Genomic DNA, 15,255 nt, shown 5'->3' on the forward strand with positions numbered 1-15,255 from the left:
AAAGGCGAAGGACCTATACCCTTTAAATGTCACTTCAACTTAGAAAGTTTTATGTACATCTGCCTTATCCATCCACTTGCATACCGTTTCACCCCAAGAGGTACATAATGGATCATTAAATAATTAGGAGAATTAAGATTCAGAAAGGCTTCTGAAGTTCTTGTTTGTTTTTTAAAAGGACGTTTCAGAGAATGGGCTTGCTTGGCCTTCACAGCCACTATACTTACTATTTGCTATTTTTACAAGCCACACATCAATTTTTTCTTGCCAGAACACAAAAGCGATCTTCTGATTATTAAAACAAAGGAAGAAAGGTGTTTAAGATGTGTGAGGCGGGTGTTTATCAGGAAGTAGCACCAGGAAGAATACCTGTGGCCCAAAGAGCATGAGTTTGACTAGACCGGGTCAAAGGGAATAAATGATCCCCAGTTTGTTTTAACTTGCGCTATAAATCACCCAACGTTCCAGATCTGAAGGGAACGTGACAAGATTTTGTCACCATCAGTGATGATCACAATGGTTCTGAGGGCAGGTCTTAAACTTCTAGCCCTGAGTGCTGCAAAACCCACAATGAAAGAAGAAGAAAAAAACCCAAAAAGCCTCAAGTGTTAAAGTTAGATGTTTTCAAACATCTACGTATATAACCGAGCTTCTCTTTGGGAAGCATACATCCTTGCCCTAGAAACCTTTAAAATACGTTCTTAGTCAAACTTCTCACCAACACTGACATGGAAACAACTATACACGCACTGTTCAAGAGAAATATAAAGCAAACCACAAAGGTACTTTAAAATTGTCTCACAGCTACACTTAAAAAAGCAAAAAGCAACAGGCTAAATTAATTTTAATAATATATTTAACCTAATATATCAAAAATATCATTTCAAGATGTGCTCAATATAAAAATTAAAGACATATTTTACTAATTGTTGTACTATTTGCATAAAATAGTACAATTTTACTACTTGCACTATTCTTTATAATATTTTACACTAAATCTTTAAAACCCAGTGGGTACTTTGCACTTACAGCACACATCAATTTGGACTGGTCACATTTCAAGGGCTTAATGGTCACAGGTGGCTGCAGCCTACCAAACTGGATAGCACAGGTCTGTACCATCACAAATCTAGCGCAACAAGGCAAGACCAGAGTCTAATCCTCCAACTTTTTCTGCCAAAAAAAAGAAAAACGAAATGAAGTTCCCACTGTGAAAATGTTCTAGTGGGTTACACAATAAAAGGCCTACATTTTAGATAGAATCTTTTACATTTTAGTACAATTCTCTGCCCTTCCTCACCTCCCCTAGGTTCCAGCCTAGGTTCCGCTAGCATGAAGAGCTCTGTCAATCTATGAGAACAGAAAGCCAGGAAGCCTCATTGAGAGCTCTTCAGGCTCCGCCACAACCAAACCTTTTTTGCTTCCTCTCTCTATTTCTCAGAATTTCAGTTCACTTATCTCCTCTGCAAACTAACTTCCAAGGCAACTGGTAACAAAAGAGCTATCAGAATGCAAAAGTGTGAAGTCAAAACTGTCCTTTCTAGAAGCAACCTATGTGGGATTTCCCCAAATCATAAAATCAGACCATGGAAAACCCAGGCTTCCTCATAATCTAAGATGTTCCTACCGGTCCACACAATCTAGTAAGTTCACCAATAAAATTCTAAGAAGCAGAGAGACTGTGACCGTGGTTTTGTGAATGCAATTGTGTTTGAAGAAAATAATAATCCAATTTGAATTATTAACCTCCCTTCTCTCCCCTTTGTTTTCTATTTTAACAGATTCTTTGGATTTTTTTTTTTTTTTTTTTGGGGGGGGGACTGTGTCATCTTGAGGGAGAGTAAGGATGACCAACAGTTCTACCTTCTGCCCAGTTTACAGAGACCTGGAGCCATTCACATATTTTTTTTATTTAGTTTTCCTTGTTGGAATTATTGGGAGTTGTTTTGCAGCCTGGGCTTTCATACAGAAAAACACAAATCACAGGTGTGTAAGCATATACTTAATTAATTTGCTTACAGCCGATTTCCTGCTTACTCTGGCATTACCAGTAAAAATCATTGTCGACTTGGGCGTGGCACCCTGGAAGCTGAGGATATTCCACTGCCAAGTAACAGCCTGCCTCATCTACATTAATATGTACTTATCAATTATCTTCCTAGCATTTGTTAGCATTGATCGCTGTCTTCAGTTGACATACAGCTGCAAGATTTATCGAATACAAGAACCTGGATTTGCCAAAATGATATCGACTGTTGTATGGTTAATGGTCCTTCTTATAATGGTACCAAACATGGTAATTCCCATCAAAGACATGAAGGAAAAGCCCAACGTGGGTTGCGTGGAATTCAAAAAGGAGTTTGGAAGAAACTGGCATTTGCTGACAAATTTCATATGCATAGCAATATTCTTAAATTTCTCAGCCATCATCTTAATATCGAACTGCCTTGTCATTCGACAACTCTACAGAAACAAAGATAATGAAAATTATCCAAATGTGAAAAAAGCTCTCATCAAGATACTTTTGGTGACTACAGCCTACATCATATGTTTTGTTCCTTATCACATTGTCCGAATCCCATACACCCTCAGCCAGACAGAGGTCATATCTGACTGCTCCACCAGGATTTCACTTTTCAAAGCCAAAGAGGCCACACTGCTGCTGGCTGTGTCCAACCTGTGTTTTGATCCGATCCTGTACTATCACCTCTCAAAAGCTTTCCGCTTAAAGGTCACGGAGACGTTTGCTTCACGTAAGGAGACCAAGGCTCAGAAAGAAAAATCAAGTTGTGAAAACAATGCATAAAATATGGGATTTTCTCACGCTATCTTTTCCTGCCTTACTGGACAATTGAGTGTACAAAACTGCTGGGAAGGAGGGAAAAAAGAGCCTCCATAAGTAAAAACACAGGCAGCTAGCAAATGTGGCTTGGTTCACTGAGAAACCCTGTTTCTAAATGCAAGTCAAGCAGTACTCTTGTGGTTGTTGATGCTCCTTAACCCAAACGTTTGTACAAAAAACTAAAACGTCTTGTTGCACCAACATAAACGCTGCAATATCCTTGAAATCTAAATGACCTCTATGACACAGACTGAAGTATTCATGAGGTATTCATTTAAAGGCCTTGAACTGACTTCCTGATAGAAATATGCAAAATAATCTCCATATAAGTTTCCAGAAAGCCCTTCAGCAATACGATTTAAAGTCCTTTAGATCGCTTAAAAAAAAATTTAAAAAAAAGCCAGCTGACTTTTTACATGAAACCACCTGTGCTGTGCCTGATTTTGTTTTAATCCATCACTTCAAAAACGGTAACCTTTTGGGCTTCCCTGGTGGCGCAGTGGTTGGAGTCCGCCTGCCGATGCAGGGGACACGGGTTCGTGACCCGATCCGGGAAGATCCCACTGCCGCAGAGCGGCTGGGCCCGTGAGCCATGGCCGCTGGGCCTGCGCGTCCGGAGCCTGTGCTCCGCAACGGGAGGGGCCACGGCAGTGAGACGCCCGCATACCGCTAAAAAAAAAAAAAAAAAAAAAAAAAAAAAAAAAAAAAAAAAAAAAAAAAAAAAAAAAATGGTAACCTTTTAGCTCACTACTCCAATTTTTAATAGCTAATTGTTTCCTACCACAATAGCTTAAAATTCTTTTAAGCTTTTCTTTAAGCTTAATTTTAAAAGGCTTGGAAATACATGGATAGTTTTTAATGTATTATATGTCCTTATATTCTACCTGTAGGCTATAAATAAAGATTTTCTACTGTTAGTAATGACAAATCCAGTGATTTCTTAGTATTATTTTGTAGCAATATGAAATAGACCCCATAACATTTTCAAGGGGGGTTGTTAAATTATACGAACTGCTGAAACTACTGTTTTGGAACTCACATCAAAGGTTTGGGAAAATAGCACTAGTCACATGGTCTTAGAATAGACAGGCGGACACCACATAGCAAGGCCTTAGAAATGCAGCACGTGCTGGGCTGATGGGTGCCGGCCAGGTCCTGAAGATGAGTCTGACCCCATGTAGGGCCGGCAGTTTAAAGAATGGGTGACTCTACTCTCAGCGTCACAACCCACTGATCAAATTCTCTCAAATGCCAGTAATGCAGAAAGGATTCAATAGGTGGTAATAAATAAAATACTTATTTAGGGAAAAGAAGGCTGAAAAGTTTAGACAAGCATACCTAAGACTTTGTATCTTTTTTTTTGTTTCAGTTATAAAAGCCCACATTAAAACAATTGGTAATGCATTTGCATTAGCTGCAATGATTAAGAAATGGTATTCCTCAAACAAAAACAAACACAGAGAACAGAGTGGTGGTTACCAGAGGGGAAGGACTGCAACCCCCAGACCGAGGACTGTTACTGGTCCGCAGCCTGTCCGAACTGGGCCGCACAGCAGGAGGTGAGGGGCGGGCCGGCGAGCAAAGCTTCATCTGCCGCTCCCCAGCGCTCGCGTTACCGCCTGAGCCATTCCCCCACCCCATCCGTGGCAAAACTGTCTCCCATGAAACCGGTCCCTGGTGCCAGAAAGGTTGGGGACCGCGGCTGTAGTGGATATAGAAGTAGTCATATAACGTTGTACACGTGAAACATAATAATGTTATCAACCCACATTACCTCAATAAAAATAAATAAATGAATAAATGACCTCGAAGGATGGGGAAAGAAAAAAAAGAAAGAAAGAAATGGTGTTCCTGGAAGCTAACAAAACAAGTTTGATTCCAGACTCATATTTTAGCTCTGCACTGAGAACTATTTTCTGAAGCTTGAACCCTAAACACTACTCCTATCCACAATTTTACAATACATTCTCTGAGTTTGAATAGAACAGTAAAGGAGAAAATGCACAAAAAAGTGTCTCTTACACCTATAACAGGGTAGGTACTGGACAAACTCCAGCTAGCTAGTGCTAATGATAGGAACCCCAGTCGGCATCACATATCTAACACGGACAGGGTGTAAGTGACTCACCTGTGGTACAGGCTGGGAGAATGCCTAGACACTAGAACCTGTGCTTGTTGGCAATCTAAGAACATGTTTTTACTGATGAGCAGATCAAGACATTCATATACGACCATATATGAAACTAGTTTACTTTCCTGAATCTTTTGGTCAAGTCCCCTTTTAGTCTTCTCTCCTTGGCCTTCACTCACTAGAGCCACATTTGAGAGACAAAGGAGAGGAAAAAGAAAAAAAAAAATTTGTTTTTTTAATCATATTCTTATATTCTCCTCACATGCATGACTGGCTAGTCGAGTTTTCCCTTTTATTAAGGAAGAGAACCAGACTCACTACAGCATTCCTAACGTCACTGTTCTATTAATATATACTTTTATTTCCCCATTTTTGATGGCTTATTCTAAATTTCCCTCCCAGGAAAAGAGCTTCTGGACAACTGGTGAGAGAAGGCTGTTAAAAAATTGTACCCTACAACATCAGTTTTCTAGCAGTTCTTTTATGATTGCACATTACAGTTGAATTATGTCATAACTCATCGTGAGGCTTTATCGTCACATCATTCATGCTCTTTCCTCTAAGGAAGGGGACAGTCTTGAGAATGCTAAGTGCTGGGAACCACTGTGTCACCAAAGGTCACGCGAACAGCAGAGGAAAGGAGTCCATGCTTGGGCAGCCCCCTGCTCTCACACCCACACACGGGCGACGGGGACGTCCAAAGCGCTGCTCACCCAAGAGAAGAGCACAGAACTCTCAACCAATTTGAACCATTTTCAACTTTTTGCCATACTTCCTTTCCTTCATTTCCCCTGTCCATTTTTTTAAATAAACTTTTTATTTTGGAATAAAATTTAAAATTTACAGGAAAGGTATAAAGATAGTACAGAGAGTTCCCACATACTCTTCATCTAGTTTGTCCTAAAGCTAATGCCTTACATACCACGGTGCATTTGTCAAAACTAGGAAATTAACGCCGGTGCATTTTACTGTTAACTCCAGACTTCAGCATGGAGTCTTTTTGACTCTATTTTAAAACAAATCACAGACATCATGATAGTCCAGCCATGAATTCTTCAGGATACATCTCTAAAATATCACGCTACTCTTTTGGCTGCCCTAAATAAACTGTGAAGTTATTCCATTATATGGGAAATGAGTGATGCCTACAGGTAGCAGCTGAAAACTATTGATATATTCAGCCAGCGATGAACAAGAAAAAACTGTAGCTACTTTTGATATAGCCCCGGGCATAGAAAAATTAACAAGGGGTTCTCAATTGTAACAAGAAAAAAAATATATGGGTGTAGTGATTTTGAAAGTCATTTCGGAGAGTGTTCAAAAATAACCAAAAAATAAACAAATTTAAGAAAATATTTAGCCTAGAGATCAAAACCCCTCAAAGATATCCAGGAAATAACATAATATGTACCTCAAAATTACATTTTTTGTTAAAATAATAATAACAATAGTCTTCAATGAAAAAAAAAAAAGACTCACTGAAATTACACTTAAAATAAAACTCCAGGGGAAAAGATAGTGAACCTAAGAATAAAAAAAAAAAAAAAAAAATTTACAAATTTTGGCCCCATTTTCACTACAAATATCAAAAAAACTAGCTTGTTTCCCTTCAGAATAAAGCATATCACTTGTTATGACTCAAAACACTAAATTTCCTGGCAACTATTTTCCATATACTACCCAGTTCTTAAAGTCAACAGGTCAAAATCCAAGTCCATCTCATACACAGCCTCTTCTATGAAGCCATAACCGATTTCTCAACCAAATGCTCTCCCCGCTTCCAATATTTATTCTTTGAGAGTGGAAGAGACGCAGGAATGTCAAACGGTTCTCCTTCCAGTGGACACTTGGGTTTTTACTTAATTACTGCACTTATTTTGGCGCTCGTCATTTTATAGACATTTGTCTCCCTCCTGTCTTATTCATCTTTCCTGTGCCCACAAATCCTTACTCATCTGTATAATACCAAAAGTACCTACAACAATACAGTGCATAGAAGCTACTCAGTAAATGAGTTTCAAATTGAGGTAGGAAAACACATTCAAACATCATTTGCAGTGACTCAGACGCTCTTAATAAAAGGACATTAACACAGAAAATTCTGTTAAATCTAGCCAGCCAGTAGTAGTATCACACCACTAACTTGGACTACATGAGCACATAAGCTACATGATAAGAAGCAATAACAAAAGAATTAGTGAAAGCAAAAACTCACCTGCTATCGTACGTCGTACTCAGGCAAGTAGTTGAATAATCAATGGTCAATGACCCTGCAGTGAAATAATCAGGTTTTGCCAACTGACAAGCTGTGACTTACCAGAGGTATGGGAAAATGGGTTGCATACTGCAGATGTCGTAGGAGGTCATAATTAGATGGAAAAATTAACTCCCTTGGTTTTTCTCTCTTCAACAGCTTCTCACCGTTAACTGACATTCTTCTGCCCAGGGAAGGGTTAGCATTCTCACAGGACTCTCCAGGCACGGGAGAAAAAATCTAAGTCATGTAAAACAAATGTTGGAGATTGTAAATGAAAGAGAGCAAAACTAAAACACAGAATTTCAAACCCACAAGACACTCACACCATATCCTTTCCTTATTGAACCAATGAGCAAAATAACAGACTGTGTTAATTTGCACAAGTTTCATATTCAGATCATTAGCATCATCCCCCATCCTGAAGATGCGACAATGACAACCACACACGTAAGAAATGTGCACAGCTACATTTCCTGGAGGACCAGAGATAAAATCAGACTTATAGGTAAGTGTTCTCCTCATAGGGCTACATTTCCTAGAAAAACATATACACAGAAATAATTCACTAATAAAACTCATGAACAACAGTTCTAAAGGTTTTAGTCTGTACCCCAACCAACATGTGTTTTCATAAAGAGTTAGTTACACATTGAGATCCCTGAGGAAGAACACGTTGTAATTATACCGAGATAAAGTAGAAGAATGTATAACAAGTCCAGAGCCAGGAAAGTTGTTATTGAGAAGCTGAACACACATTCAGCAAATCAACATGGGCTGTCCTGATGAAACGACATTCATGTATTCCTGAGATAATCATCTCTAAATGAACAAAGGAGTCACAGTCAACCAGGAGGATGGGAGAGTTAGAATGTACAAAAGGAGGCAAGGCAGCCAAAACTGAGGATGAGGTGAAATGAGATAACTGCATGAGATGATTAACTGAGGCCTCAGGTGGAATGTGAGAGGATGACATTTACATCACAAGTACACAGTTCATTCCAGTGCACAGGGCAAGGGGCAGAAGGACAGAGACAGTGGGGGCAGAGGTGGGGAGGAGTGGTTAATGGTCAATAAGAATTTGAAGGTTGAACCTACTGGAAATTCCGAACCAAAGTCAGTTTTAAAGTCACTCTTGTCTACTTCATCAAAAATATTAGCAGTTCCTGAGTCAATGCCCATATGCGCCATAATAGCCTGTTCCTAATAATTGCCAGAGAAAGAAAGTCACGTTGTAAATTTTGTAGTTCATAAAGAAGCTGGAGTTAAAACATGACAGTGACATTTTAAACCATCTTATGTCCCTTTTCCCCCTAGTGTCTTTTTTTCTCAATAAAAAGAAAAGGAAGTTAAGACACCCATTGCTTTACAAAGTCACATTATTTGTCCTCATGATGAAAAAGATTTAACTTCCGTGATATTTTAAGGGAGAAAGGACACAAACTTCCTGATTAAAAACAAACTGGCCATAATTTCCTTCTTGGGGGTATTCCTAGCCACATGCTCACCAACTTGCTTCAGTAAGAAAAATCTAAGAGTATATTTAAGATAATAAGATACCTTGAAGTCCAAAAATAGAAAAGAGAAAACAGAAACATAGAAAAAGCATAAACAGGTAAAGTAACTTTATTTTTTACTCTTTTTAACTTCTACTGTGGACAAATTTAGAAACCAAAGTATTTACATTAAAGAAATAATTTTCAAAAATCTTAAGAGTACAAACTACAAATTCACATGTGCAATTTTAATTGCAGGTTTTTAAATTACAAGGATAGCCACTATTTTTAAAATATCATCATAGCATATGCTTAAACTCTCTCAGAACCAATATGAGGCTTTATTTTTAAAAAACTGTCACAATCTCTCACCATTTTCTACTATTTCCCATCACCAACTTCATGTATTTTGCCTCGAAAATTTCCATAAGTATCTGGGACAATGTCCAAAATACAAGACATTGGCAGAAAATTATAAAGTCACACAGTATAAAGTAATTTGTTAAAAAGAGCAATTCTGCAACATTTGAGAGAGATTAAATTTTAATTAATTGAAATGGAAATACGATGTGTTATGACAAAAACGTACGTATAAAAGAGTGATATAGGTAACGAATGATACATTGGAGAAAAGATGCTCCTTAGAATGAAAACAGACAGGATGTTAGGGCCAAAACAAGTCCAATTTTGAGGCTCCACATTAAAGGAAAACTGGAGATAAGAAATACGTAAAACTGGAAGAATATAATTCCAATCCAATGAAAAATGTGATAGATAGCCTGTCAAATCTTTTCATTACTAGTTTTAGCATATCCAAAAGAAAATTCTAGAAGATATAAACTACAGTCCAAATTTTTTGTGTGTGAGCGAGAAGCAGAGATAAGTGAGCTTTGAAGCAAGAAGAGTACAGCTGGAAACGATCGCCCTTCCACCACCACATAATCCCTCTGACAGCGGTTCCCCAGCAGAGTCTGGTTTCTGGGGGTGGAAGACCCCTCCCAGGGCCATACCTCCATCTTCACGTCATGGTCCTTTGCATAGTGCTCGTCTGCATTCTCTCCTGCTGGCGACCGGGGCCGAGTGGAGGCGGTGATGGACACGTCTCCTCGAGAGATGAGGGTGCACATGTAGGCGTCATGGGAGAAGACGTCGTGCCGGATGAACTCACAGAAGAGCAGCACCAGGTTCACAAATTCCACCTTCTCGCATTCACTGTCTGGATCCGCTGTAAAGAAACAAATTCAATCAAGAATCAGTTTCCTCAACTGGGTAGGGGATAAAAAAAAAAAAAAAAGACTAATTTTAACAATATTTTCACTACTTCTTTCTTTTTTTTTTTTTTTTAACAAAATAAGGGATTTATTGGAAAATTATGAGGCTCTAGCTTTTTGCACAGAACTGGCACACCAGGATTTTTGTTTGTTTTTCTGTTTTGTTTTAATTTTTTTTGTTTTATTTTTTTAACATCTTTATTGGAGTATAATCGCTTACATTGTTGTGTTAGTTGCTGCTGTATGACAAAGAAAATCAGCTATACGTATATATGTATATCCCCATATCCCCTCCCTCTTGAACCTCCCTCCCACCCTTCCTATCCCACCCCTCTGGGTGGTCACAGAGCACCGAGCTGATCTCCCTGTGCTATGCAGCTGCTTCCCACTAGCTATCTAGTTGACATTCGGTAGTGTATATATGTCAATGCTACTCTCTCACTTCATCCCAGCTTATACTTCCCCCTCCCCGTGTCCTCAAGTCCATTCTCTATGTCTACATCTTTATTCCTGTCCTGCCCCTAGGTTCTTCAGAACCTTTTTTTTTTTTTAAAGATTCCATATATATGTGTTAGCATATGGTATTTGTTTTTCTCTTTCTGACTTACTTCACTCTGTATGACAGACTCCAGGTCCATCCACCTCACTACAAATAACTCAATTTCATCTCTTTTTATGGCTGAGTAATATTCCATTGTATATGTGTGCCACATTTCTTTATCCATTCATCTGTCGATGGACACTTAGGTTGCTTCCGTGTCCTGGCTATTGTAAATAGTGCTGCAGTGAACATTGTGGTACATGACTCTTTTTGAATTATGGTTTTCTCAGGGTATATGCCCAGTAGTGGGATTGCTGGGTCGTATGGTAGTTCTATTTGTAGTTTTTTAAGGAACCTCCATACTGTTCTCTGTAGTGGCTGTATCAATTTACATTCCCACCAGCAGTGCAAGAGGGTTGGTTCCCTTTTCTCCACACCCTCTCCAGCATTTATTGTTTCTAGATTTTTTGATGATGGCCATTCTGACCAGAGTGAGGTGATACCTCATTGTAGTTTTGATTTGCATTTCTCTAATGATTAGTGATGTTGAGCATCCTTTCATGTGTTTGTTGGCAATCTGTATATCTTCTTTGGAGAAATGTCTATTTAGGTTTCTGCCAATTTTTGGATTGGGTTGTTTCTTTGATATTGAGCTGCATGAGCTGCTTGTATATTTGGGGGATAAATCCTTTGTCAGTTGCTTCATTTGCAAATATTTTCTCCCATTCTGAGGGCTGTCTTTTCGTCTTGTTTATGGTTTCCTTTTCTGTGGCACACCAGTTTTGCTTGTCCCACTGTAACTGAAAAATATCAATAGTATCCAGTGTTCTAAGCACCATTTCTAGATTAAAGGTACTGGTCCCTGGCAAATGAATGATGATCTAAGTAATCATGCAAACACACAAAATTTCAGGTAAGAAAAAAAAAAGCAGGGCTAGACTGCTTTCCTCTGGTTTTACTATTGTAACTGCTCATGATTCATGACTCATGACTGTTTGTTCTACCTAGGGTGCATCCGTGTTTTGGGGGAGAGTGGTTTGCACTTTTTCAAAGGAGACTTCACAATAGAACCATAATTCAGATGGTAGTGGAAAAAACTAGTGAGTGGGATCCACTGAAAAGAAAAAGGGATAATGGAATAAAAAGGGCCCCAAGACGGAGCTGTGCCATCTTTTTAAAGTCATAGCCAGTCTATTTCACTCACATTATGACTTCTAATATCGCAGCTGTAAAACTCTGTATCTGCACCTTTGAGAGAAGGTTAAAAAATGACTGAAGTACTGAGACTAAACCTACAAAGCTCAGTCCCTGGTACCATCACATTCACAAACACCAATAAAGACAACAGCTGGATCCAGGGGATACTACACTCAGTGCCCTAAACCTTAAGCCTAAGTGTATGCTCTCGCCCATCTTCAAAGCCAATGATGAGCAAGCTCGATTCAGAGAAGCAGAAGAGCTTTCTCTGACAGAGCGGTAAGTGGGATCCAGAGCAAGCAAGGCGTGGGAGGAGGAAGTTCTTCCCAAATTTCTTTGGCAACAGGAATGGGGACACGATGAGCGGAGCGAAGGGCAAATGTCTGTCTCCCCCAGGACACAAGGTAAGTCAGAGCTGCTGACTTCCATCCCTGACAATGTATTTTCTCCTCTCCGGAATCTCTCCTGTCCTTTCGTTTCTCTGCTCCCTTCTCCAGGCTTCATCACTGCTCCCTACATTCCGACCACCAGCTTGGCTGGGGCTCTTGTCCTCCCTCTAGCCTAGAGCAGCCACCAAGTAACTAAAAGAACCTCACCCCCGGGTGTCACTCAACCCTAAACAAGGCCCTCCTCAGAGGAATAGGAAGCAGTGCTGTTTCTTGCTGCTTTACCTCTTTCCTCTCCACAGATGGCTCCCTTCTCTACCTTCCACTCTTTTCTCTCCTATCATTTGTCACTTTTTGCCATTTTTCTGTTTTTCCATCACCATCTATCCTGAGACCCTCCCTGCTGTCCTTTGTCAGATGAAAACCTCAGAATAAGGTCAAGCCCACTTAGCTCACACAAATGATTTCTTTAAAGTTTCCACCTACAGTATGAACCCACTGGGTGGTTGTTTAGTCCCCAAATCCCCCTCTCCCCACCAACAATGGAATAAAGACACAAAAAGAACATGATAGGACATGAACATCCGAGAGAGTGTAGGCAAGCAGCCAACCATCTTTACAAACTAGTTCCTTGTATCAGAGACCTGCTTATAAGGTACTTCTGTTTTATTTTTTCCCCCTTTTAATGTCAGAAGTTAGAAAATCAAGAATTTAGAAAACAGTGCAAAAAGAGAAAGTTCATAATCACAATATATATATAATAAACATCACAGGACCTTAGCTCCTCTCTTTTGGTAAGAAAGGTCTAGAAAGGGAAAATTAGTCCAACAAACACAAGGGAATGAGCTGACTTATTGTTTTAACTATTAAAACTCTGGAAATTTTTAAGTCTTTCAAGATTGCCTGATTCTAAAATCGCATAAAAGTCTCCATCGAAAATAGGCTACAAAATTTTGTGTGGTAAAATATGCATTATATTCAGTACAAAGAACTTTTGATAAGATTACAGATAAGGGAGGGGGGGAGGGTTTTCTCCCCTTTCTGATCAACTTCAAAAAAAAAAAGGTCAATCCCCTTATTTAAGATCTAAAAGCAAAGAGCTTTACTTACACAATGAGGGGGCCTGTGTATCTAAAAACCTTAGCAGAACATTCTGGAAAACAGGCAAACTAGATCCAGCAAGAGAGGCTGAAGAAATGGACTCCTTCTCATCTAAGACCTCTGATTCACCACATCTCTAAGATTAAAAATAAACAGGCAAAGTTAATTATAGAGGACAAGTTTGAAATGTGTTTTTTATTAACATTTATGTTCTTGGATAAAACAGGCAAAATTCATTGAGATTTCTGTATTTATTTGAGGGCCATGCATCATAAGTGAATATAATTTCTAAAAGTTGAGGGAAACTGCCCCCGAACAATTTAAATGATTTCAAAGACACCTGTGAAAAACATTATTCATGTGAATTACATACTCTGCACAGCACAGTAAGAATATCTGCTGAATGTGTAATATAGTACAATAAACTACTCATTACCCCTATGCAAAACTGCTAAAAATAATTTGAGGTTGTTTTCATTTTTAAATAGTTCATGTTTAATGGTATTCCCTCCGAGAAATATTTGGGCATGTATTATTGTGCTTGATTCTTTTGTGTTTGTTTTTGTCAAGCAGTGCATTTATGAGTATGGTGGGGAGGTGTGGTATCAAATGAGAAAACTAACATTATTCTTCTAATAAGATTGCTTCACTCATCACACTTCACCAAGAAGCTCTCTCAGAACCTCCTGGAATCTCTATAGTTCATGAAACACATCTAGAGAAGCTGTTTAACGTCTACATTCTTAAGGTCAGGACTTGTTGGAAGACCGGTAAAGAAACAGTTTAGAAGCAATCAGAACCTCATTTTCTATTCTTTTTGAGATCCCTTTGATTCTTCCCATTTTCATTATCTATTTTAATATTAAAACATTATTATATTTAGATATGATTTATTCAATCCACTCTCTCTTTATAAAGGTCAAATTTTGAAAACTGATTAATAGAAATCAATAATTATCTTAAACATTTCAGAGAATACATTTTTAGCTATAAATACATTTACACCTATTAAAATTACTGTCATCTATATGTGAACCTCTTCTGAGTGTGTATATGTGTGTGTGAATGTGTTAGTGTGAGTGTGTGTGTGTGTGTGAACGTGCGTGTGTGTGTGTGTGTGTGTGTGTGTGTGTGTGTGAGTGGTGGGGGTGTGGGCGGTGTTCTGGGATACACAAGCGGGGAGGGGAAGACACAATAAAAACAATCCAGAAGGAGCAATGAAATTTGAGGAATTCAACTTTAGTTACTGAGGTTTAATCATTGCAATTCTCTGTAGAATATATTCTATTCATCAAGACGTAGGAAAAAAAGCAATGAAACGCTTTTCCTAACTTGGCCATTGTAAAAGGGGCCATGTGGTTTACACCTTAGCATCAATATCCCTAAGCCCCAATTTCAACGACATGGCCTTTTGTATTTGGCGAACAGTGCTTTCCCAACAGAAGGAGATGTCTATGAAAATATTCTTCCTATTTCATTTTTTAATACTGTCATAGGAAGCAGGTGTATTATCAGTAACACAACACTGAACAGGGTGAGCAAGGCCCCTGTTGTCAAGCTAACTCTCATAGGCGTTAAATAAGAAGGCAATAAGAGGGCACCAGGCATGAACTGAGAAGCCAATGCAGAAAGTAAAACAGAGCCACCTGAGAATGAGGGGCCGAGGGGTGGGTGCCGTTACCTGCACCTAAGGTGGGGATGGAGGAGCTTCCTGAGGAGGTGACACATGTTGAGCCAGGAATGCTAGACAGGAAGCGACACCTCCGGAAACAGGAGCGTCCATGTAAAGAGTGGGGCACCGAGCGTGACACCCGGGAGGAACAGCAAGAGCAAAGGCCCCGGGCTTCACGGATGGCGCAGTGGTTGAGAGTCCGCCTGCCAATGCGGGGGACGCAGGTTCGTGCCCCGGTCCGGGACGATCCCGCATGCCGCGGAGCGGCTGGGCCCGTGAGCCATGGCCGCTGAGCCTGCGCGTCCGGAGCCTGTGCTCCGCAACGGGAGAGGCCACAGCAGTGGGAGGCCCGCGTACCACAAAA

At 39.5% G+C, this 15,255-nt stretch overlaps 2 protein-coding genes across 2 annotated transcripts in view; one reads left to right on the forward strand and one right to left on the reverse strand.

The window, feature by feature from the left end:
* Positions 1–3,043, forward strand: part of GPR171 (G protein-coupled receptor 171) — a 5,543-nt gene extending 2,500 nt beyond the window's left edge. The window contains exon 2 of the mRNA XM_007446635.1: positions 1,782–3,043. Within this exon, the coding sequence (XP_007446697.1) occupies positions 1,847–2,806 (960 nt within the window). The 5' untranslated portion in view covers positions 1,782–1,846 and the 3' untranslated portion in view covers positions 2,807–3,043. The remainder of the gene's footprint in view (positions 1–1,781) is intronic.
* Positions 1–15,255, reverse strand: part of MED12L (mediator complex subunit 12L) — a 335,022-nt gene that overhangs the window by 220,284 nt on the left and 99,483 nt on the right. Inside the window, exons 12-14 of the mRNA XM_007446642.1 lie at positions 13,229–13,355; positions 9,734–9,948; positions 7,291–7,467 (exon numbers count right to left, since the gene is read on the reverse strand). Coding sequence (XP_007446704.1) covers positions 7,291–7,467; positions 9,734–9,948; positions 13,229–13,355 — 519 coding nt within the window. The remainder of the gene's footprint in view (positions 1–7,290; positions 7,468–9,733; positions 9,949–13,228; positions 13,356–15,255) is intronic.

This window comes from Lipotes vexillifer, unplaced genomic scaffold (assembly GCF_000442215.2).
Source record: "Lipotes vexillifer unplaced genomic scaffold, Lipotes_vexillifer_v1.1 scaffold727, whole genome shotgun sequence".
NCBI lineage: Eukaryota > Metazoa > Chordata > Mammalia > Artiodactyla > Lipotidae > Lipotes > Lipotes vexillifer.